This window comes from Musa acuminata, chromosome BXJ1-8 (assembly GCF_036884655.1).
Source record: "Musa acuminata AAA Group cultivar baxijiao chromosome BXJ1-8, Cavendish_Baxijiao_AAA, whole genome shotgun sequence".
NCBI classification, from domain to species: Eukaryota; Viridiplantae; Streptophyta; class Magnoliopsida; order Zingiberales; family Musaceae; genus Musa; species Musa acuminata.
The window spans coordinates 7,377,945-7,403,323 of NC_088334.1; the positions used below are offsets into that span (position 1 = coordinate 7,377,945).

A 25,379-nucleotide genomic window follows, 5' to 3' on the forward strand; every position below is an offset into this window, starting at 1 on the left:
GACAATATAAGAAAATTACTTTTACGTATTCATATTAGTCAAATTGAATAAGAATAACAATACAAAACAAGCATTTTACATAACAAAATTCACAACACCGCTAACTAGATTTCAAAAACAATAAAAAAATTGAAAGATCGTATTATACCGAATTAGTCATGATTATATTACAACATTATAAATATTTCATATATAATTTATAATTTGGAGGTGGATAATAGTGAGCTTTCGACACCATAAATTTCTTCGTGAATTTAGAGTAAATCGAGGACCTAATTGAGCTAAAAAAAGCTTAAACGTAATCCAAGAATTAAGTGCTGTGTACAATTTTATAAGAATAAGATTATCTTAATAAGTTATTGGTTCATTAACTAGAAAAAGATAAATATTTCATATCTTACTCTAATTTCATAACATGTCAAATATTATAAAGGTCATCAAGATTTCAATTATGATTCAAATTGGAATCCTATTAAACTCATTGGATCGTGAAGCCTACCACATCTCGATTGACCCAAATCAAGTACTTCTTTGTCCGAAGGAGATCCCATCAACAAAAGACATAGAATAATTGGTCGTGGGGTTCCATTCGATCATATGATATTTCATATTTGGCATGCTAAGAAAAGGGTAGAATTATTGGACACAATGAAGTTGCATATTACTAAGGATGATGATGGCCAAAACACTATGGATCAATCACTTCCAATGTGATATAATAGTTAGAATGAGTACATCATTCCCCTACGAATCAGATCTCATGTCTACTCCTCTGAATACTAATAATAGTCACATGATATGTCTCATTTTTTTTGTCAGGTACGGAAATAGTAGTAAAGAAAGATTGAATTTAGAGAGAGGATTTGTGATTGAGATAGAAATATGAAGATTAAAAAAAAAGAATTATTGTGGGAGAAGATTTATGATGAGGCTTTGAGATGTTTCTACTTAACAGTGAGGTAATTACTAAAAGATAAATTTAATCATGGTGATTACTGATATATTAGAAACATCACTTTGATGACTAAACATTCTTTCCTATTAGAAACTCATAATTATTACATCTAATTAATTAACATCATATAATTATACTAATTTTTTTTTTTATATAGGATGATTATATAATTTTAATAGAGAAATATTCACTGTCAATAAAAAATAGGGCATATGATTGGAATATTTCGTCTAAACCCTAAAATATTTCTTTCAACTAGATCAAGTATTAAAAGCCCACTAGATCATAGTAATTGAGACATATTATTATTTTTTCACACCTCATACTTTATTGTATTATTATCTTAAACATCAAATAAAGCACATTTGAGAATCAAATGGAATATCCAACCCTCTTCAATCACTTTCGAAAACTTCTTATGAATACATATCGAAATTAAGTTAGGTCGATCCAACTATCACTTGTATCTTTCGCCAACAACTATTTTGTCTTATTGTCTTTTTTTTTAAATTTTGTTCCCTTTCAAATTTCATAGTAAATCTTAGTTAATCTTTCTCTCCTGATATTCAACATCTAACTTAACCCTAATTTAACTTGACTTGTCATTTAGTTAATCCTTTAAATTAATCATTTGCATGTGTCACTTTCAAACATGACACATTTCATTGTTTTTTTCCCTTTTTTTTAAACATAATTTATAATTTTAATTTGATATAATAAGCTTTGTTGGACCAAAGAGCCGACACTACAAAGTGGGCCAACTCCCTATATGACATATATGTAATATACATATAGGCAACCAACTATTTGGTAGTTGTGAGCATATAATGTCAACTTCATCATCTCATCTTGAAGAATATAATACCTTTTTATTGTACTACTGTTTGTGATGATTGATAGGGGGTCTCTAAAGTCCAAAACATGTTCATCAGCATCCCTGAAACATGAATTGTTTAAGCTGTCTAACAAAAGGAGAAAAAATGAATTTATTATTTTTCAATAGTTAATAATACTACAACATAAAAATTTACTTACTAAAGGTTGAGGAAAGGAAATCTTCAATTTAAATCTATCTATTCTCTCACGTAGTTTAGTATTTGGAGTTCATCCTTACTCAAACTCATTAATTGGTTGATGTACAAAGTCAAGATTTTGATTGATGTGACCACATAGAATAACTTACATTTAGCTTGTTTGACCCCAAAAAAATGTGATGGGGAAGAAAGAAAGAATGATAAAAAAGAGAGCAGAATGTTCATATTCTCTGTAGGTATTCAGTGCAATGGAGTGCTCATCATCAAGTGTTCTATCCAAGGACAAGTACCACACAGGCCATGGCTTCAGCATATGCTCTCACTGGGTTTGGTATGTTTGGGATTGGAAGTTCTACTGCAGAAACCTGATGTAGATTGGATTGACCATCAACACAACCCCATGATAAATACAGTATAGTGTGAGAATTTCCAGATCAAAGATAGAAAGAGAGATTATTTTAGGCATATTCGACCCCAATGATATTTAGAACAGCTACTTGTTCTGTAGGCCACATTTAGGGACTTGTGGCTCCTTTGTTGTAACATCAATTCCATCTTCCAAGATTTAGAGAATTGTGGTCTTTGGTTTGCTCAACTTCTCCTAAGTTATTAGGCTTCCTTCTCCATGAATTGGGCTTCACACTGATCCAAGCTTGTTGGTATTTTGTTGGGTAGCAATTTAGCAAATAGATAGTATAAGCTAAGCAAAGTTGTAGACTCTCTCTCTCTCTCTCTCTCTCTCTCTCTCGCTCTCTATGTATGTGTGTATATTATTTATAAAAAAACAACCCATTATGTTGTTATGTTCATATTAATAGGGAGTCCGGAGAAGGTTAATATATGCAATATTATCTCTATAAATAGAAAGACTATTTTCTTAGCTTGTATATTTATCTTGCAATACTAAGTTGATCATTAGAGAGTAAGATTAACCATGGAAGAACTCAATTTATATAGCTAAACAATGTTTCAGGAGCCCTATGTATTAAGTGGAAGAGTAGTCCTATGATGGATCTATTTATATGTGTTCCAACAATAGTGACCTATCCCTGCAAAAACTGAGAATTCAATTAGTAATGTCAGAAAATAATGTTGTAGCTCTCAGAACTTTGTTTCATGCATGTGGATTCTAGAGAGAATGCAAGTCTTCATTCTCAGTGCCATTCCATATGATGCAAACATGTTATATCTTCTTTCACCTCCCCATCCAGTATGTCAGAGAGAACCAACTTGATTGGGTATCAAACATCTGCAGGAGTTTAAGGTGTTCTACTCACAACACTGGTGGTCTCCATGTTTTGAGCTTGGAGCTCCATTTAGAGAAGAACATGATGGTGATTGGGAAACCCTGAAGCTTTTCTAAGCTCAAGCATGAAACATATTTGTGTAGCCATCCCAATATAATTCTAACGGTGCTTTCTAGGCATGTTTGGGTCTTCTTGTCCTCCACTTGGGAGATATGAAGATATGATCACAATATTATAATCACAAGCCTCGATGACTGTCACAATATTTCTGGCAAATTGCAAGATCACACTTCCCTACGTAAACCAACCAATCAGTGGAACTCTACCTCAATGCATGTGTGTGGCAAACCATAAAGCTTGCTCTCTCTTACTCAAGCCAATCAAAAAGCCAAGCCATTGCTCCAGTTGCCAAGGAATAGCACATATAAGATGCCCTCACCTGTCAGTGACACATCTAGGGCTCTTAAATCTTGGACTCAGGAGCCATGGAGAAGTCTCAATTTAAAGAATCTTTGGGATTTCTTTAGCACACAACCTTGCAGATTCCAGTGCACTCAAGTGTCCCCCAGATTCTTGCTTTGATGTGTTGTTGAATCCAAGGTGCTGCAGTGAAGGGTGCAATCAAGTTTTCTACATGTCCACAGAAAGAACTCATGGAGGAAGCCAAAATTTTGTGTATTGGTTTTAGAACACACATATATATATCTCCAGAATCATTTGCTGCTAGAAACAAGTGTTCTGGAGGACAATGTCATGAGAAAGAGCTCATGTCATTGTTAGAGCTAATGCATATGTACTACAGAATGAACTTACAATACATGCAGATAGATGTAGGAGACTGTCTAATATGCAGATCTTGAAACACAAGGAGGCATTGGCATTATCGATTTGTATCGAATGGTGGGTGGTGGGGATACGAACATCTACGAAGGACGTCAGCAAATCCATGAGGGTTTTCTGCGATGGAGAATACCTTTTGATCATGCTGTTCCTGCTGAAATGGCCATGCAGTTCACTGTAACTGGTTCTTGACTTGAAGCTGAAGCTGTGGTGTCGGCTCCAGTGTCAAACCCGAGCTGCAACCTTCGCTGCTTCTTGGTGCATGTGGAGGTGTGTATGCGGCAGGAGAAGAGGTTCTTTTCGTTGCTATGCACGGAGGAAGACGACATACAAAGCCAAACTAATCGAGAAAGGAGTTCAACTTTCACACTGTTGCATCATGTGTGACAAGGAGATCATGATGAGTCTTCACACCACCGAGGCTTCTGCCAATCTTATCTGCTGGCCATGGAATGTACGGTTGTACAGAAATCAGCAGCTGCTTTCTCCAGAGAGAGAGAGAGAGAGAGAGAGAAGAACAGTATGAACAATGATACTGCCTTAGCAGGTACATTAAAAGATTAAATTATGTTCATGTTCTGCTGAAATATATATTAAGACAAATGGGGTGGTCAGCCAACTAAGAACAGTTGTGTCCTGCTATTATTTCTTGATCTATCCCTATTCCTAATGAACATGAGATCATTTGTGAGAGCTGTTCAAAATCTATTATGTAAACTGGATATTGGCAAAAGCATTAGACTAACATAGAGAAAGCAAGAACAATTAGATCAGAAAATAGAAGAAAATGGAAGATGGAATTGATCCAAAAAGCTTTAGCACTCTCTCGTTTTCTTGGACCAAATGGTGTTGTTACAGATCTGCAAGTGTTTGCACTCTTCATAACACATACAATTATCATCAACATCATATGTAGACAGAAGTCTCTGAACAAAGATCTATAAGATTTCTAGAATGTGATGCTTCATGTACCATGACACTTTGTCCAAGGAAACTCATAGCTGCCTATCAATTTCTCCCTATAGGACCATAATTGAAGGATCGTGTACATTCAACTTCCAATAAAATGTATCCAAATCTTCCTGCTAGTTTCTTACAGTAAACAGCTGGATCTCTCTCTCTCTCTCTCTCTCTCACACACACACACAAGCTAAAAAACACTTACATATTGGAATGCATTTGTAGCTTGCCAAAGGTTTATAGTGGTATCACAGGCATTCTCTCACTAAGCATTTTCATTTTTTAGTTTCAGACAGGCATAGGATTTCATGCATTAAGAAGTTAATTATTTCTAGTAAAAGAAAAATTAGTACTACTTTGTAAATAGCATTCAGCTTGAGATATTACCAAAGTATGAGCATGCCTTGGTATTTGAATGCAGGAGGGACAACATAGTTTTGTGTAGTTGCAAAAATGAAGGTAACATTGAATGATGCATGAGAGAAATTTCTTTCAGTTTCTCTCAACAGCTTGAGCCAAAACCACAGTGCCATTATCAATGTTCATATGCTGATCATTATTCCCAACAAATCTGATTCTTATAAAGGAGCTCATAGATCAACACTTGCAGTCATTCTGATACTATTTCTCTATGAAACCATCCAAGTAACCTTGGCAAAGATGATGCCTATGTTCTTTCCGGGATGGAGCTTAGGGAAATAGACACCCACTCGTTTTGTTGCAAGATTATGTGTGTTTGATTGCTGCTTATGCTGCAAACTGTAATTGGCAAGCCTTAGAAGATACCTAAGTTTTCGGTCTTTGCTTCACACCCTTTTTCTCAAGAAAAGAGAAGAAAATAATAGAATCAGTGACCTAAGAACAACATAGAATTTTGATCAGCAGCAGATGCTTCTGTGTTGTCGAAAGAAAAAGAACCATAAGATTCAAGAGGCAGCAGGCTAGAATGATACCATTCAGGGTGATCAAACACTACAGAGGAGACAAAAGTCAAATGAATGATAAGAAAGAACACAGTAACTAAGAAAATGAAGTTCCTAAATGCTGAAATAGTTATGTAGTTCACCAATGAAATCCTACTTTGAAATCTCAGTTCAGATCTGCAGATGGTAATCCAAAGCTTGCTAATTACAGTGGTTTGGATTCAGTGTGCTTCCATTAGATGCTTCACTTCATACAAGTCCTTTGCATAAAGATGTGTATCTTTCGAGGGTGTTGTGACAACATAGGAACCATGTGATCATTTTATGTCTTCAAGAATTGAAGTTGCCCTCTCCCTGTTTCGTGTGAGGAATCTAAGAAGACTTGGAGAGGGTTCAAGAATCAATTTGCTTGAAATGTAAAGATGTGGGTTTCGTAGTCAACACAAATCTTACAAGCAAAGCAAGAACACAAGGTTTCTGAGCTTGTACCAAACCGGTGTCATCCTTCTCTTAGCCTGGCTGTGATTCATCACCAAGTACTAACCTTGTTAGCGTTGAAGAAGGAGATCTAGAAACCCCTTGATGCAGAAGGGTTATGACTTGTTTCCATGGCGTTGAACATCAAGTGGGCACTGGGGGAGGGTTGATTCCTGCGCTGCTCGCCCACCGCGTCCTGATCTCCGGCATCAGAGCCGGTCGCTTTGTTGCTGTGACCGCCGGTGGCCGCCCTATCTCCTTCCATCTCCCGGTACTTGAGTAGGTACCTCCTCATGGGCTCGACATAGTCGTCGAAACCCAGCGTGTTGAGGGCCCAGCAGATGTCGTCGCCGTTGACGGTCTTGCGCTTCTCCTTGTGGCACTTGTCGGAGGCCTCGCCGGTGACGAAGCTGATGAACTCCGACACGCACTCCTGCATCGTCTCCTTGGCTTCCTTGGAGATCTTGGCATTTGGGGGCAGGATTTGCTTCATGATCCTCCCCACGTTGGCGATGGGCAGCAGCCGGTCCTGCTCCTTGATTCCGCCGTCCCCCGAAGCCGAGCCTGCGCAGTTATGATGCCCATCTGACTCCACGCTGCCACCCATGTTATCCGCCATGTCCACAGTGGTCAAACTTGCTGGGAACTCTCCTGTAGAATCTAAGAGTACCCCCCTTGGCACCTCCTCCTCGTCCTCCTCGTCCTCCTCCTCCTCCTCTCAGTATTCCTATATAGGTTGAAACATACACGTACACACGTACGTATACACATACATACGTACATGGCTAGCCCTCGAGGGTGGGTGGACACAGTGAGTCGAGCAGCGCCATGGCAAGGGAGGAGACCTCAAAGATTCAGCTGTTAGGCTTCTCCTTGGTCATTTCAGATTCCGGATGCATGTATTGTGGGGAGGACACATGAAGGAGCCTCTCACGTGCCGTGGCCGAAGCGCACATTATTGGTGTCCTCGCTCTGCAGGAGCATGGTGGATGTGCAGCCAATGATTCTACCCTTCCCACTGAGCATTATGATGCAAGGCCCAGGTTGGTCCCCTACCTTTCTCTCTTCCTCTCATCTTTGATTCACTCAAAGCTTCGATGCCTGTAGTTCCATCACGTGTGCATGTGCTGCTGTGAGAGCTCAGACTCCCTGATGACCATGGAGTTCTGCGGTGAACTCATGGTTGAAAAGAGGCGGAGGTCAAAGTAGGGGGCAGGAGGGAGGTGTTGGTCGAGTTGTCTGATGCACCAAAAGCATGGAAAATGAGGCATCCATAGCTGGCCACTACTGAGACATGCCAACCAGTTTCCGGTTCGACACTTTAAAGTGGAAAGGATAGCGAGGGGTGTTGGGGAAGAAGGTTAGGCTCGAGGAAAGGCTGGAACGAAACGAAGGTTCTTCCAAGAATGAGTGTGGAGACCACGAAAACAACTAGGGATCAAGAGAGAGAGTCAAACCACCCACAGCTGTGTGGGGTTAGATAGAGAGAGTGCGCGAGAGAGAGAGAGTCAAACCACCCACAGATTGTGGTTGCCATCTTGTACGTTGAGTGGTAGGTTAATGTCTCTCTCATGGATACTTGTGTGTGTGTGTGAATTCTTGGGCATGAAAGCGACCAGATTTGCATGAATATTTCATGTGTCACATATATCTTGGAGAAGATGTCAAGAATAATTAGTTTAGGGTAAAGTGATTAACATTATAACCATTTCATTTGCCATCAATCACAACACTAAAAATTTAATGTTTCAGGTATATATATATACATTGGTAATCATCATGATTGGTAATAATTTCTTATCCCATACAAGTTTACTGTTGTAGATATGTAATCATCATGATCTCTCTAGAAAGTTTGTGATTCTGACCTGAAAACAAGAGAAATTATACTATTTATATCATCAAGCTACTTATTTTATCTGTCCCTCTATAATCTGAATTTATCATGTTTTTGAAACATTCTGACTCTCTTGAACAATAAAAAATCATTATCTTATAATAATTATAATTTTCTTGCTATTTAGCTATTTGTATTAATATCCAATTGCTGTGTAATTACATGCAAAAAGATATGTATGTGAGGCATTTATTAGAGGCAAAGTGGCATCTTTGGGTAAACAATTCATTTTGGTCAAGGAAAAAAAGAATCATATATAAAAGAAACAAGTAGGAGTTTGGCAGACTTAATCTTCTAACACTATATGATTATAAAATCTATCTTCTACAAAAGCACTCATTGACATATCTCATCATTCATATATTTATATCCACACCACATCTTCTTCATGCTTGTAGTTGTCACTCTTTGATCTATAGTTTAATGACTGCACTACCAATTTTCCTGTCCACACACTTTAGTCTACACCAGTAATCTTATCTCCCATACACCAGAATTGCATACATATAGCTATATTTATGTATTATAGTGTCTATTTTAGAGAAAAATCTCATCAAAAGATAGGCACAAAGTATCTATCCAGAAAATAGTTCAGCAGGTGTTCTTCTTCTTGCCATCAGATTTCCAAAGTTAATATCAATCTAAATTCTATATGAATAATCCTTCACAAGTTCTTTCTCCCTCATCATTCCAAAAATGTTCCTTTATCAAGCTTTGTATTTATGAGAGACAGACCTATAAACTGTACCTAATAATCTATATATATATATATTCTGCAGAATGAGAACAACAATGACTATACAGTAAAAAAGGCACAAACTTTATTCTGGAGATATATGGATGACATATGATTTAAACATATGGATCTCATAATTTGCTCTGTCCAATATGCCAGAATCCACTTTGAAGCATAAGGTTGAGAGGAAATCCATTAATATACACTCCTGTCCCTTTCAGTAGCTTACAGATCTCCAATCAGCTTCCTGCGATGCCAGCATCTTTAATGCTATGGGTGGGGTTCGACAATGCCTTTCTGACATGCTCTTGACTCTAACTATTCTCCACTACGGAGATATGGACATGGTCACTAATCACACTCACATAATTAATTGTAATCCTCGGCCGCCGTGCCGGCATTTCCGGCAAACTGCAAGGTGACACTTGCCTGGAGTTCATCAGTCCACACGCATGGCAATCCTCGGTCAAGCAGAGGATTGAAGCAGTTTCTCCAAGGAAGGGCATGCATACATACACCTCTTGATGATCCGTTGAGCTTGGTTGCTGCACTGGTGAACTTGAGACATGGGAGGACTAGAAAACCATCGATGAGTCCTAGGAATTGGAGTCTTTCGAGGACATGTAGGGTCTCTTTGAAGCCATTTATTGAAGGATTCTAGTGGCCCAGAGATTCCTCATATGATCTAGAAACTGAATCCAGTCTTCACAGGCAAGACTGTGGGACTCAGTGGATGGTGGAAGAGCCAAGGTTTTTGTGGCAGGCATTATTATGTGGAGCTCGACAGGAGCTTGTCTTTGGTGAAGAGGAAGTTTCAATCCAAGTTGGCTATTGTTTGTGCATGCTTGAATTGTAGTATGCTGCACTTTTTGTGGTGAAGCCACTTTTTCCAAGTGCCCATTTGGACCTCCTTTGCTTTTGTTAAAGTTGATAGCTGCTTTAATTGTTAGTGGATAAAGGGGGGCTTCTTGCAACCACACTGTGTGCCTTTCTTGGAGCTTGGTCCTTTTTTTTTTGGACTGGTGGATGATTCAAGCTCAGTACACTAATGTGTCCTTTTTTGCCTCCCATGTATGCCTGAGGGGAAGAAAGAAAAAGAAACCATTATTCCATGAAAATGAACAAAAACTATTTGTTGATATTAACCAAAGATTGAATTTTTTTTCTTTTTTATTCTAGTCAATCACAATTTCCAAATTGTATGATCTTTTGGTGGAAGTGTCAAGAGGTTGATAAGGTTGGGTTGACACTTGACTAGAAATGAAATGCTCTGATCCAATTAGTCTCACACACACACACACCCTAGAAGAAATGCTCATATATATTTTTAGCCAAATTGAATTCTAACGAGCACCAACTTGTAAAGCTTCGGCCGCAGTTACCAAGATATTTGCAAGTAAAGTGTTTCCACCTTCCACAGATGTGAATCTCAACACTTTTATCATGAATGAGTAATTACTACCAAAAGCTATTTCCTTCCTTTTCACAAACTCAAATTTCATACAAGATATCATCACAGCTACATGAGGCATACATTGAGATATTATAAACGTGTAACATTTATTTGGGCGACTTGGATGCCGATAACTTGACATGTTTTCACTGAGGTCAACTGGCTACTCTTTGTCCACAACCACATACTCGGGATAGGTTAAATGATAATGAATTGCACAGATTTGTCCAGTCACCATTAGTCGAAAGGTAGGTAACAAATGAGCCCATCATCACCATGCACACAGAAAGAGTAGCATAACTGAGGAATCCAAAAGCAGCAAGCAAGATTTGAAACGATCTAGATATCTGATATCTACCCCTTAGTGGGGCCACATGAAACCAATACCACATCCAGTGTTTGAACATCTTTCAAACTTCTTCCTGTACCTACTGTCACGCAACCAAACCCAGTAGTCGCTTCAACCTTGAGTTGAAGGGGTTAGCTGTTCACTGGTGGCACAAGCTTCACTGGAGGTATTGGAATCAGATCCTGTTTCAGGTTTACAGGGCGGTGTTTCACTGGCCTTTTCTTCTTGCATCTCTGTATCAGCAGTATCAGTAGATTCAGAAGCCTTGGCATCAGTCATTTCTTCATCACCATCACCTACAGGAGTTTCAACTCCATTTGGTACAGGATTTTCTTTGGTAATCTCATTTTCCCTACCAGGTTTGTGTTTCTGCCCCAGTTCTCCGGGATAAGGTTCAGTGCACATAGTTAAGGTAGAAGTCACCAACAAATTCTGACAAGGAAAAGAGGAATTGAATGTAAAAATTTTATATCCCATGAACCTGAAATCTAAACAATGAATGTAGTTTATAAAAAATTATTACAAAAAAATATCCACGTAATGTTAGTTCTCAATCAACTGACTTACCAGGAGATCATGATAATTGCATGTCCACAAAATATTTTAAAATTTCAGTTAACATATCAATTGTTTGCACAAGATTAGGTTAATCGTTTAGGATTAGAAAGGCCTAGGAAGATTTTAGTAGAAAATTAAGATTGATACTTATAGGTTCTTAATTCAGTTAGAGATGTAGCCTTCTACCAAACTCAATAGCAGGATAAAAAATAACAAGTAGCTGACTCCAAATAGTTCAGACATTACAGCTACTTGTTGTTATTCATGTATTATATAAAGAATAAAAAAACAACAGACTACTATTTGATGAAGATGTTGCTAAGTTTCAATTACTCGAAGGGTCACCGTGGGCACTTAGGCACCCTCCCATGTTGTCAAGGCATAAAAAATCCTCTGATATCTTCGATCAGCCATCCCTAAACTAAAGTTGATGTCTCCTATTGAAGATGTCCACCAGTGAAATTTTCTATTTCACTTTTTTTATGTCAAGATTGATTACAATTGTCTGCAGACAATATTTATAAGCAGTTCTGAATCAGCTTCCACTGATCTCAATTCAGATGGGGTGATCAGGATTGGGATCAACTGATTTTTCAAACCAAATTAAGATGGGATTGACATACTTCGACATATAACCAAAATAATACAATCAATAACTCACAAGAATATGTATCTTTAAAGTCACAATATTGGCAGCATGTATCTCCTAATGACATCTGCCAGATCTAATGTCTCACAGCCACACACACACACAAGAAAATGTCTACTGACCTTCTCTAAGGCTAGCGCAAGCTTTGAGAGATTTGAATATGTGCTCTTTGGTGACAGGAGTATCTGTCAAAAGCAAAATTCCACAGCATAAGCTCGCAGACAGTGCAATGACAGAGTTCACATGATGGGAAAAGACGACATGCCAAGAAAGCAATCTGATATACTTCAAGAAGCATAAAGTGGTTAAAAGACTAATCACCTCACAGAGCCTTTGCAGTGTAAAAGGAGGACCTTCAGTAAAACTAAGAAGTGCTGCAAAGAAATATATATAAAGGGATCAACATAACGAGTTAATAATATAAGAGACCAATGAAGATCACCACATTAAACATGTGTTCCCATATATCAAGACTATTGCAAGGCAAAGAAAACCATGCGTGACTATACCAGACAATTGATAAAGACATCACAATATCTCATTTTGCTGTATCTGTATTAATCTATTTGCACTATATTTTTATTTTCTATTTCATTTTTTATATTAACTATGTTTATCATACTAATAAATCACAAGAATAATCAACTTAAAGGACGTTTAAAAATGGACACAAATTCTTGCTTTGTGTGTAAATCTCAGGAAGGTAACTAGATTAAACTGACTCAAGGGATCACAAATATATAGGAGAAAAATATATATCTATGCAGCAAAAGGTAAACAACAGCAGCCAAACAATGAACCATGCTTATTGCAACTTAAACCAGCCAGTTATTAGTATGATAGCTTTAATTTTAGCTAATAGTCTAAATTTTGAATTAATAAAATCCTTAAGCTCTGCTTAGCATAATCCCTTGTATTGATAGGCAATAGAACTTTATAGGTACATATGTTAGCTTGTTTTTAAATGAAACATGGAAAAAGAACTACTGATAAAAGGACTATCTGGCACTTTCATAGTAGATTTGCATCAAAGTTCTATGTAAAATCCATACTTTCCCGGAAATTCTACAAATGCATCAGTCGAAATGTAAAAAATATTGAATAAATATATTGAAATATTGAATTTATGCACATATGCCAAACCCCTCTAAAACCTAAAAGCTAGAAGGAATATCCATTGTTTCAGCTAGGTTAAGAACAACCTGATTATGAATAACGGTAAATCTAACAAAAGATGATGTAGTCTTAGTTGGAAGAAAGGCTTCTGATGGCATAACCAATTATCAGGAGCATATATGAAAGGTTCACATCACCCAGTTGGAAGAACGAGCCTAAATGGTGAAAAGCCATGCATCCAGGTCACTTTCAAAGCATATTTTGGTCATTAAATTCACAAATGATGGCTAAGTTCAGAGGCATTTCTGGGTTTTGGTGGGATTCTATGTAAATTCAAAATTACTAAGCTATTAAAAGTTCAACAGAAAAACAAGAACTAGGAAAGAAATTTGTCAAGTTTGAAACAAGAAGCTACAGAGGACAATTAACAACAGCAACCAGTATTATGCTTATGAAGTTTAACAGATCCTTTAGCATAGTTAAACGCATTTCTTAAAATCTATAACATGTCACTGGTTATGAAAAATAAGATTTTGGTTTCTGTTGGCAGATTCCATAATGATATCAGATAATTTATGCATTTCCATCATCATATAGCAAACTTGAAAGTGTTTTACAAAATGGAAGTAAAATTTCACCAAATTATGCAATAAAAGAATAAAAACCTAAGAAGCATAAAATTTTAATATCCAGACATCAAAGAAAATACAATTAGACAAAGAAATTAGAAAAAAAAAATTTAAGTAGCTTAAAAGTGAATATACTTCCTCCCACAGTTAAATTTATATTCTCTAAACTGGAGGCTCAAAACTTGAGCTTCAAATTGCCAGAAAAGGAAAAAGGAACATGTATGCCATAAAAACTACAGCAAGGTCACATAATAGAAATAATGTGTCATCAACTAAAATAATGTGAAACCACAAAAGAATCACAAAAAAATAATCAAACAGATTTATACGACCAGCTCTAAAAACTAAAACATAAAAAAGAATATGGCATTACAATACTAGCATAAAAAATGTAGATTGTCAGTAAAAGCACTGAACTGAGCAAATATTAAACAAGAAAATAATGATGAGTTTTGACATAGAATTAATCAACACTTAAATTGATTCATTTTTGTGAAATACCTTCATCCAGACGTTTCACTAACTCAGTATATGTTTCGCCTACCAAAGAACTCTTCTGCAGCCCATCACCACTGGCCATTTGGGCTTCAGGATATTCTGCCAACACCTTCAGATATTTTATTCCAAACACGAATTAGTATTTACAGTTTGTTATTTCAAAGTGTATCAAGATCACATATAGCACACTAAAATATTGTCAGAATCAAGATCGGATAAGAATCAATTACAATTAGAAGGATTGGATTGTCAATGGATCATGAATTGTAAGAGTTCTCTAGATTTTTCACAATATCTATGCCATGTAGATAATATATAAATATAGGAATAAAGAATATCCTTCTTTTCTCAAGGATGTCAAAATCTTTATTTTTTCCACAGGTGAAGGGTACAGTGACGAGTTAACTGAAGGGCTGAGATTAAGATGTCTGATCTTTTTATAATTAAGACAAAATTAAATAGAAAAGAAGAGACTAACCTTATCGGTTCCATGAAGGAAACAGAGCATCGTGTGGTTCACAAGTGATCTGTTTCCTTCATAAAAGAGAAGATGGGTGATCTAATTTTAATGAGTAGGCCCCTCTTTTAGATGAATCCAATGGCTGAAGTTTAGATTTAAGGGAAAAAGAAACGTGGGCCACTTATTTTAAGTTCAATCCTGTGCTGGTAATAGAAGAAAATTGTGGACCACTTCAAGTTCAATCTTGTACTGGTATTCATATAAAAGATGGGTTGGGCAAGTTACCACTGCCTTATTTTAAGTTTCTATCTAACAAGCAGCCTGCAATAAACTAGTTTCCACCTTATTAATTCTGCTTAAGCAATCAAATCAGGTACCAAGGTTCACGATCCAAGATGCACAACTTGAGAAAGAATTGTTTTGCATTTTCATATATTGATCAATATGAAAGTTCCAGTTCAAAAAGTCTCATTTTGATCTGGATTGTATCATCCAGATTGTAACAACCAATCCTAATAGCAATGCAATTGACTACCAAAATTATCTATGCATATCATATAAACTTAAAGAGAAAATTTTTTGCATACCTCAACCATACCTGCTTCATCCAAAATGATAGCAAGCTTTTCAACATGTCCCAGTCGTGCCTGCGATGCAATCAAAGAACACAACTAGTTGGCTATCAAATTTATGTGAAAAATGACCATTTAAAGGGTAAGTAAGTATAGCTGAGTCCTTTACATGCATACATCAAAAGCCTAAACATAATTTAAAACCAGCATAACACAATATTTTTGCTTAAGAGTAAACCTAATTAACAAAAGCATTGATTTCAAAGATAAAAAAAGAAAAAGAGTAGTAGATTACTTCAGTTTTTTATCCTCTCTCGATTTAGAAAAGCTGCAAGAGAGAAAGAAAAGCTACATAGTCCAAAAAAAAAACCACAATGAGCTAGGAAAGTTTTAGGTCAGTGCAAACTAGGTGAAAGACCAACAAAAAGAAAAGGGGCTGTGAAACTGAGAAATGTAAATACCACATGCATGAGTAACAAATCTTTGCCAGTTTGAATATTGAGTTGGGTCTCACTTAGAAGGCTGGGCTTTCTTTATCAAGCTGTCCATATATAAAAATGCTAAGAGCAGGTGTTTAACCCAATAACTTAACAAAGATGTGAACCCAGAATCAGATACTGCTGCACCCTAGAAGAAAATTGAAGTTTTCTGAGCATCCAATAAACAGAACACAATGTTGGTTTTCGTGTATTGTGATTCTTAGCTGGCCAAAAAAAAGGCAGCACATATTACACGCACATATTATAGTAATTAGCATAGAATTTCATGACTAAAATTAGAATGAAAACCACCTACCAGAACTTTCCAGATGCCGCCATGACCTCCATTATATTTCTAATTTCTTCAATACTGACATCATATTTTCCCTCTGCCTGCCTACAATTATGTCCAAAATTCAATAAGAAGGGGGGAAGTAAAGTAGCAATAAAATCATCCACTTATGGTTAAAAAGGATATGCAAAATATATGTTAAAGAAAGAGAGAAGATCTCTTAGCGACTGCTGGGTATGGCAGTTCAAATAATTGCATTAGGTGAATTTATTTAATAAAACATATATCCAAAGATATTTGACGAGGCTGACCAATTAAAGTTACTTCTTCAGAATAGATTACCAGAGAAGAGGACAGTGATAATGACAAATACTAATCATGTAGAACTACCATAATACTGGAGTTTAATTATCACAGTTCACAGTAGCTTGTCTTCTAACATACGAGTACAAGATGTTGCACTAAATGTTGAAATCCAAACTGACATCCATAAAGAACTCCATTCTTTGAGGTCAGTTAGCTTAATGGATGAGATCAGTTCACATAAAGTGGCAATTTAAACTGTTAAAATGTCACCAGATTTCATAATCATTTATGCTTGCAACAACTAAAAAAATAAAGTGGACAAAAACACCTATCCATATTCAACCTTATAACATGGTTAAACTGGAATAACAAATTTTTTCTACTTTATACATGTCAAAGTAGACGTACAAAAACTTACAACAAAGATTAAGGTCCAACATGAATTAATAGTACAAATCAAAGAGCTCAAAAGTCAAACTGTAAAAGCAGTGCATTTATATGCAAAAATACGAAAGGATATCCATTCATTACCAAGTCAAACCAGGTATAAATTGATTGCTCGTCTAAATATACTTATTTATTGATATTACATCATGTTTTCAAATTTACTTATTAATTGATATTACATTGTGTCAATTAGGAATACAATCCAAGAATTATCTTGATCTACTGATATGAAGGTATGAATTTACTTTCATCAACACATGCAAAGATGAAAAACTGATGCTAGGTTCTCATATGCATTTAATTAGAGAAATCTAAAGTACTCTTTTACTATTACTTTCACCAGATGTGTTAAATGACAAGCAAATAGCACTACAGTCTCATAAGTTCAAGAAAATTTACTTAAACTAATCCACAGGTTATAGTACTTAATGAAGCTAGAAGAATCCAATGGAGCAAGTCAGTGGTGCATACCCTGTCTCCATCTCCTTTCCCTATTCATTAGTCTTTTTCTGTTTAACTTACACAGTGAACTAATAACTACAATAACCATAGCTGGCATCAGAAATCGTGACAAAAATACAGTGGAGAGAAAAAAAGGCATGTAGTGATGTCCAACCCCATCTAAGTCCAAACTTCCAAACTACTGTGGTCTAGGACTGCTCGGAGAAGAATCAGTTCAGCTTGGGGAAACTTACCTAGAACTTGAATGACTCCTACATGGACTTAAAAACGAATACACAAGCCGAGCAGCTAAAAAAGAATAGGTCAGCCCAATCATTCTTGGAATAGAAGTGGAAAACGATATATATAACCAACTTCTAGTCAGAAAATCTGTAGCACTTACTCAGACTTTGTATCCGGTCCAACCTTTTCTGTCAGATGATCCACATCGGAAGAACATGTTGCCGACTGTGAATTGTCTGAATTTGTGACCTCCATTCCAGAACTAGTTGTGCCTATGGAAAAGAAATATTGTAAGAACTATAACTAAATAACTAAAAAAATACTTGCAAAATCAATAACAAAAGACTATTGACAACGAAACAATCACTTAGAAATGATCAGTTACTTCGGACACAACTGTAAATGCAGTATGAGGTGAGCTTTTATATGCAAGTATTTAAGGGAAAATGAGCCAAAAGGAAGTTTATACAGCCAGAAAGATATATACAGAAAACCAAAAAGCTTGGAGAAGTAATCCACTAGTTGTAATATAAAATAAGAAGAATTTCGATAATATATTCAGACACGAAGCACGTGTTCTTCCAAACTCACTCAGTAGCATGTCAAAATTAGCAAACTAAGCACTCATATGAAAAATTTGTAATCAACGACTTCCTGGAAAAGAGGGAAAATAAACCAGTAACCCCAAAGACTTTCTTTATGTCAAAGATCAACTCCAGCAGACCAAAAATACTTATATCTACACTCCAATGTACAAATTCCAGTAACAAGAATCTATCTATCTTACCACCGTCGAACAATACACATCTCATTTAAAGGGAAAAGAATATTCGTCGAACAATAAGACATTAAAGAAGAAAGAACACGAAGCATATATGTCAAAACTTAGCAAACGAAACAAGAAATCCACTCAAATGCCACGATAGGAACGAATCCAGCTACACGACCTGCTAAAAGAATCCGAAACGAAGACGAAAACTGACTCAAGGATCGAAAGATTAGGGCTTCTGTGTGATGGCAGGAGGAATCGAAACTCGAGGATGGAACTCACCTTTATGGATTAGATATCTAAATGGAACCCTAAAAACCAAGACGAGGCCCAAAGGAGGAGATGGTCATCGACGGCCCTTGTTTTGTAATGAGAGGTAAACCGGGTTCGGGACCGGTCCAATGGTCCAACGACATTAAATTTTTCTACCACTTATTACTACCCGATGACCAACACGCCGTTCTATAGGCCGCATGACGTGGGCCCGCCTCCTCTCTCCATCAAATGTGAGGTAAAGGGTTAGGTACGACTTTAGGGGTCTGGGGAAAAAAAACTTTTTTAAAGGGATAATAAAGATGGTTGAAAGGGGCAACTAAACCTTACTTATATTATAATATAAATTAATATATTCTAATCTAACTAATAATATATATATCTTTTCATAAAATCTTATGAGGACAAAAAAATCCATATAGTCAGACATTATGGTTGAGCTGAATATACTGCCACATTTTCCACCCAATTCAGCTCTTCTGTTGAACTCAGGGAAAGCTGCAAACCAACAAATGAAGAACAGCAAAACATGGATAAGTCTACAGGATTTCCAAGTGATCAGCCACACTGAAGTAATATGCAACGAGCATGTGAAATGACAACAGTGCTCAATCTGACAGCAGAGATTTATGTGAGAGTGCTAACTAAGATACAAACTTCAGACATCACTGGACTCCTATGAAATATGACTTGCTGCAAAAGATCATCTTTTTGCATACACCAAATTCACTTTGGCAACTAATGCAATCAATGATCTTTATAAGATTGTTAGATATGCTTTTTAAGGAAGCAAAGCAGCAGGGCTTTTGTTGAACTGATAGATCTCCAGCATCCTAATTGTCAGGTAATTTAGTTTGTCCATTTAGCTTTCCCACAAGAAAATTAAGTTGATTCTCGGTTCATAATCGACATTGGTGACAGTCTCATTTACTAAGACATCCATTTTTCGTATGGGATTATTATTTCCTAAAGGACATACTAATCTTCTAAATTCATACAAATTTTGTAGATTTATAACTCTGTGAGATATGAATATGGGGATATTTGATGATAAACTTGTAGCACAATTTTCTATGTTCTCTTTGCAAAATATTTGAACAAACAAATGTTTGCTAAGCAATGTTGTTTATGAATCATCTTGGATCTGTTGCTGTGAGGACTACTGCAGGTTAGGAATATGATGCTAGTCCAAGTAGCAGTTCTTGATTCTTGTGTTGCCTTAAATCCTTTTGACTGTAGCTGCCTGTAGCTTCTACTTTGTCTACCATAATATCTTTTTCTTTTGTTGCAGTCTCTTGAATCCCCCAAAACCCTTCTTTACCTCAGTCACTGGTTAGCTTCTGCTACTCATCCTCACCCAGTTAGTATGCAGCATTCTGCAAGCTCAACATAAACATTAGATGCAGATAGGCATGGTACACATCTAAGAAAACCTGCACTGTTCTTGATTGATGCCATAGCAGTAGGAGACTAGGAGCTACGTGAAGCAAAGGAGTCCATGGAGATCATGCGGCGGAGATCCTGGGATACATTTAAGATTGACAGATCAGTCTCTTTTTGCTGCTTATTTTGTAGGGGCTACATAGAGTTCTTGGTCTACTTGGCTAGGGATACCAATTCTGTAGGTCGAATTCCAGAAGGATGAGACTTGGATATCCAAAGTCAACATATGAGATGCAGCAACAAGTCCTTCATATTCGATGGTGATGGAGAGCTTGTGAGAATTCCCTTCTGGTTTCTGGCCTGCAGTGATGATTTGAATCAAGCAACTTCTGAACACACTTAAGGATGAGGTTTGGAAAGACAGCCTTACAGCCATCCTAAATGCTTTGCATTTACCTCAACACCTCCTTCTCTAGAAATGCAAATCTATTATAACTAGTGAAAAAGGGGTGCTAGATTCCATAATTATCAATGCAACAGCTCTTCTACACCATTAGTTCACCATGACAAATGTTCATAGTAAGATCAGTTCACAAACATGATACACATCCAAAGGCCGCGAGAAGGTGGGTGATGGTGGTGGTGATGATGATGATGACAACGATATGCAAAAATCTAAGGAGAATTTTCTTTGATTTGAATCATGATGCCGCCGCGACTGCACAACAGTCCTGAGCATCATCTGACCATCATTTTTTCGACGGTCACTGCCATGACTTTGAGATACTTTGATTCTTACTGATTTTAGTTACCTTGGAATTCATAGCAGCCACTACCCTACATAATTTCAGACTTTCTCTGAAGCATAATTCTCTGAAACTCTGATCTGTATGGAACATTGCTGTCAGATTAAGCTTAATGAAGATGTATCTTTCACAGAGTTCCACATCAATTTGACGCAATGAATGACACAATAAAGCTCTCTTTCTTCTCATCTGCTGCAATTTTCTTCTCCCCATGTATCTGTCAAGTGTTCTTTTTCATCAATTGTTTGTTTATTTGTCAAAAAAATAATGTAGTTCGTTGCACTGTTCTTCTTTTTTTTAACAGACATAAAAAAAACAATTCAGTGCACGAGGTTTTCGTCAATACCATATTATTATACATATACTACCGACGAAAGCACTGTTTTGTTTATTCATCCTTAGGTTTCATCGAAGTTTTATCGATACAAACAGAGAGGTGTAAACATACTAAGGACATCGACATCTTTATGGACTGATACATATTTCATGAACATACAAGCTCTGTTATGCAACATATTACAGTCTAATATTCACAGCAGAAGCTAAATTGGTGTATTTAAAGTTCAAGAGTGGCTTGGAGAAGGCAAACTAGAAGAATGAGAGATTGATTCTGCATTAGACGTCAAAAGCCCAGCACGGAAATGTTCACATCAGACACTGTTAACATGCTAAGGACCTCTGTAATAAATTCTAAGCAGTTTGGCTATTCACCTCCTCTGAATAGCAAAAGTTATAGATCTCAGAGAACAGCAGTTTGGCTTTTTCCTCTGTTTTTGTCTGATCCAAATGTAACTACAATTTGTATTTTCTCAAAGTTGGCAACAAGCCTTCCTCAGAATATAAACCCTAATATGGGGATAGAGAGAGAAGAGACTAGTTGATGATCCATGGTATAAGGTTCCAAACAGAAGAATTCCTACATCTCAGTAATGAAGCTTGTCTTTGCTATGATCTCTAAACCAAATAAGTAAACAACAAACACTATTCAGACCAAAGGACAACCAATGCATTTTTTAATGCCATCCATACCCTCCTCTCTTACCATAAAAGAAATCCTTCTCATAGTCTCTCTCCTCCCTCCTCTCCCAAAACTTCACCACCAACAAGAAGGAGAGACGGACCACAAGAGCAGAAGAAGAAGAAGAAGAAGAAGAAGAAGAAGAAGAAGAAGAAGAGGAAGAGCCTTATTGATTCTAAGTGCCATGTCAAACATCACAGGTGGTGGTGGAAGCTTCTCATCTGGGAGCAACGCAGGAGAAGATGAGGTCCATAAGCAAAGCCTTCTCTCCTGTGATTCACCTGCAGCGGCGGAAAACAGTGATATCTCAGCTGCACAGCTTCCGCAGCTGCCGCCGGCCAAGAAGAAACGCAACCTCCCAGGAACTCCAGGTGATGAACAAGCTCCCTGCTTTTCTCATATCCTTCTTGACTTCTAAAAGAGATTAATCTTTCTTTTCCCTTCCTAACAAAGTTGTTCTTTGTCGTTATTCAAGATCGACAAGGAAATCTTCAATTATTGCTTGGCATTTCAACAATTGCTGTGACTGTTAGCTAGCTTACTTGCATCACCTGTTCTTGAATAGCTATCAGCTAAGCTTACTGGATTCTATACCCTTTGAGATTGTTCTCATGGCTATAGTCTACAGATTGAGAATCAAATCAAAGAACAAATGAATCATGAATGTAATCACGGAGTTATCATTCAAATATTGATGTTGATCCTGTAGAAATTCTAGACCACATTGCTGTCTGAAAGCATACCATTTACGAAAATTGTAGTTCAATATCATGAGTTATGATCAGATTAGACGTGCTCGAGAACGAAAGAAACAGAGGCCTCTAAAATTTCTGGTTTTGTTGAACCATGCAAGTAGCAGACCCGAAATCTGAGGTGATTGCGCTCTCACCAAAGACGCTCATGGCGACCAACCGATTCGTGTGCGAGATCTGCCGCAAGGGGTTCCAGAGGGACCAAAACCTGCAACTGCACCGCCGAGGCCACAACCTTCCGTGGAAGCTGAGGCCACGAAACGGCGGCAGCGAGGCCAGGAAGAAGGTCTACGTGTGTCCGGAGCCCACATGCGTGCACCACAACCCCAGCCGCGCCCTCGGCGATCTTACCGGAATCAAGAAGCACTACTGCCGCAAGCATGGCGAGAAGAAGTGGAAGTGCGACAAGTGCTCGAAGAAATACGCCGTGCAGTCAGATTGGAAGGCTCACTCCAAGATCTGCGGGACGAGGCAGTACAAATGCGACTGTGGCACCATCTTCTCCAGGTCTGCAGTTTCCTGCTCCTTTCTTACGCTGTCCAAAAGACTGTCCCACTGGTTTTGCTGTCTCCCGCGAATGGTGGGGAAAAGTCTTCCTTTAATTCTTGAGCTACGTGTGAGATCAAAAGTTTGACCTAACGTCGCGGAGAGGCCCTTTTCAAGCTCTAACTTTGATCGTCAGATCTTGATAGAAAAGGACCACATCGGAAAGTAGGCCGCCGCCGCCACTTTGTCTCCCCATGCAGCTGAAAAGTCCTGCGTGGTTCATCATACTTCATGTGGTCGTCTCGTCATCTAACTGAGAACATTTACTTAGTCGATATAAGCTTGATCGTAAGATCGATCACCAGATATAGTCTCTTCTTTTTCTCTGAAAATTACAGGAGAGACAGCTTCATGACGCACCGAGCCTTCTGCAACGCGTTGGCGCATGAGAACAACAAGCTTAGCCAACCCCTGATGGCCACAATGGCTTCGAGCTTGCAAGGGCAGGCCCCTCCCAACCTGGTGATGCCCATCCAGCACACCAGCAACACCTCCTCCTCCACTACCGTCCCCGAGTTCAGCTATGACATGAAGAACCCGCCGGCGATCGACGCCCTCGCCGCTTCATTGGCATCCCGCAACATGGCCGGTGGCATGTTTCCGAGCTTCTTGGGCATCCCTTCCTCCTCCGGCCCAGTGAGCTTCGATGGGTTATTCGAGGCCCAAATGCCAAGGCCTACGGCCGTGTTGGCGAACTCGTCGGCGACGTCTCTGCTGCAGAACGCCGCCCAGATCGGCGCGACGCAGAGGGGCATGGCTTCGGTGACGGCTGGGAGGCCGTATCAGTTAACCAGCATCCATGGAGGAGGATTAGCCAACCTATTCTATGCTTCTTCTGTGCGTGAGACGGGCGACGGATCCTTGAAGGAGATGATGGCTCGCTGTGGCAGTGGGGATGTGATGACTGTGGACTTCCTGGGCGTCGGGGGACAGAGGAGGCCACACATGCAACAACAGCAGCAGAGAGAGCGTCACAACATGGAGTTTGGAGGGGTTGTTCTTCGAACAGGGATGGAGACTCCGCATCATCTGCAGCAGCAGATGGCTTATGGCTGCAGTGATGAACCGGAGAACCATGTTTGGGACATGTGATCTATTAGAAACATCATTTCCTCTTCTTCTTGAAGCATATTGATGCATCATGTAGAGTTGTCCAACATTCCAGTGCTCAATTTAGTCGGGTTTCATTTTAACAAGTTTATTTCCCTGCGTTGTCAATCGATAATGTTGATGTTCTTGACTTATTTACCTATTGAGATTCGTAGAATTCCTTCGGTAAGTTTTGAACATCTGAAGTCTTCGTACTGATATTAGAGAAACCTTGAATTAAGAAGAACACCTACAAATTAAAAAAATATCTTTAATAATTAAAAATATAAATATTTGAATATACTCTGTCATTTCAAATCATCAAAATTGTTCATTTACCTTGTCCTCGTTGATTTTATCAACAACAGTCCAATGCTAGTCTCACTTCGTCCTCTCTTGCACCTTCGCCTGTGACCTCCGTAGCTTTTTCTTTCTCAACAAGTTGGTTGAGGAGAGCGAGTGGGGCGTTAGAGGGTTGCATGGACTAGCTTAACCTCTTCTTCCGCTTACTCTTCATCTTTGTGATGTCGTACTTCGTGGGAGAGGTGATTTACTTCGTTGTGGTGGGCAACATAGTGGCAAGCGCTTTGGAGCTGGTGAGTTGGATCTACCGGATGTCACTCGCTAGCTCTGGGGTGCATGTCACTATGTTGCCCGTCATCGCGAACGACACCCACTCTTATCCTAACAAGTACCATCATACCTTGTAAGCCACCTCTCCTCGAAAAGGCAGAGGTAGGAGAGGCCAAAGACAGAGGTGAGGGAGAGTTAGACCACCGCATCGTAGGCACGACAAGTGAGGATGCAAGAGAGGACAAAGTGGAAGGCGGTGGGGACGAAGATGACCAAGAGGAGGAAGATGGACTAGGAAACCACTACGTGCCTAGCGTCGGATTGGTCGATACACATTTACCTATGACAGGACCGGAAGCTTTTGAGTTCGTCATCAACGTGGGACAGACTACGTGTGTATGAAGCCCTGTTAGGCAACAACAGCTTGGTGCTACTACTGGTGGTCACTTCCACGATGACACCTCCTTCCGCCATTGATGGTTGTCTCAGTTTTTTTTTTTAACTTAAATTAGACATATCATTATATTAATATTTTATTATGAGTTAGCGTACCAGCGTAAGCATACTATAACGTCTGTTAACTCAATTTTAACAGGAGGGGTTTATATG

At 38.2% G+C, this 25,379-nt stretch overlaps 3 protein-coding genes across 3 annotated transcripts; 1 reads left to right on the forward strand and 2 right to left on the reverse strand.

Annotated features, from left to right (window-relative positions):
- Positions 1–4,116: 4,116 nt before the first annotated feature.
- Positions 4,117–7,709, reverse strand: LOC135587339 (nuclear transcription factor Y subunit B-1-like). The gene is made up of 2 exons (XM_065078621.1): positions 6,504–7,709; positions 4,117–4,514 (listed from the first exon to the last, which is right to left on the reverse strand). The coding sequence occupies exon 1, from the start codon at positions 7,053–7,055 to the stop codon at positions 6,528–6,530; it is 528 nt and encodes a 175-aa protein (XP_064934693.1). The 5' UTR covers positions 7,056–7,709; the 3' UTR covers positions 4,117–4,514; positions 6,504–6,527.
- Positions 7,710–10,823: 3,114 nt separating this feature from the next.
- Positions 10,824–18,602, reverse strand: LOC135587340 (uncharacterized). Its single transcript, XM_065078622.1, has 8 exons — positions 18,545–18,602; positions 17,722–17,833; positions 16,149–16,229; positions 15,380–15,428; positions 14,325–14,430; positions 12,400–12,452; positions 12,201–12,263; positions 10,824–11,303 (listed from the first exon to the last, which is right to left on the reverse strand). The coding sequence occupies exons 2-8, from the start codon at positions 17,814–17,816 to the stop codon at positions 10,983–10,985; spliced, it is 768 nt and encodes a 255-aa protein (XP_064934694.1). The 5' UTR covers positions 17,817–17,833; positions 18,545–18,602; the 3' UTR covers positions 10,824–10,982.
- A 3,253-nt stretch (positions 18,603–21,855) lies between these two features.
- On the forward strand, positions 21,856–24,326 carry LOC135588946 (zinc finger protein GAI-ASSOCIATED FACTOR 1-like). The gene is made up of 3 exons (XM_065081279.1): positions 21,856–22,181; positions 22,670–23,069; positions 23,447–24,326. The coding sequence occupies exons 1-3, from the start codon at positions 21,995–21,997 to the stop codon at positions 24,198–24,200; spliced, it is 1,341 nt and encodes a 446-aa protein (XP_064937351.1). The 5' UTR covers positions 21,856–21,994; the 3' UTR covers positions 24,201–24,326.
- Positions 24,327–25,379: the final 1,053 nt, after the last annotated feature.

What these genes read in the sequence shown, in the direction of transcription:
- LOC135588946 (XM_065081279.1), top strand. Translation starts at nt 21,995, where the DNA reads ATGTCAAACATCACAGGTGGTGGTGGAAGCTTCTCATCTGGGAGCAAC. An exon ending in CAACCTCCCAGGAACTCCAG is followed by an intron (nt 22,182 to 22,669) that starts GTGATGAACAAG and finishes TGCAAGTAGCAG; the next exon opens with ACCCGAAATCTGAGGTGATT. An exon ending in TGTGGCACCATCTTCTCCAG is followed by an intron (nt 23,070 to 23,446) that starts GTCTGCAGTTTC and finishes TGAAAATTACAG; the next exon opens with GAGAGACAGCTTCATGACGC.
- LOC135587339 (XM_065078621.1), bottom strand. Translation starts at nt 7,055, where the DNA reads ATGGCGGATAACATGGGTGGCAGCGTGGAGTCAGATGGGCATCATAAC.
- LOC135587340 (XM_065078622.1), bottom strand. Translation starts at nt 17,816, where the DNA reads ATGGAGGTCACAAATTCAGACAATTCACAGTCGGCAACATGTTCTTCC. An exon ending in GGACCGGATACAAAGTCTGA is followed by an intron (nt 16,230 to 17,721) that starts GTAAGTGCTACA and finishes ACATAATTGTAG; the next exon opens with GCAGGCAGAGGGAAAATATG. An exon ending in AGTGAAACGTCTGGATGAAG is followed by an intron (nt 12,453 to 14,324) that starts GTATTTCACAAA and finishes ATTTCTTTGCAG; the next exon opens with CACTTCTTAGTTTTACTGAA.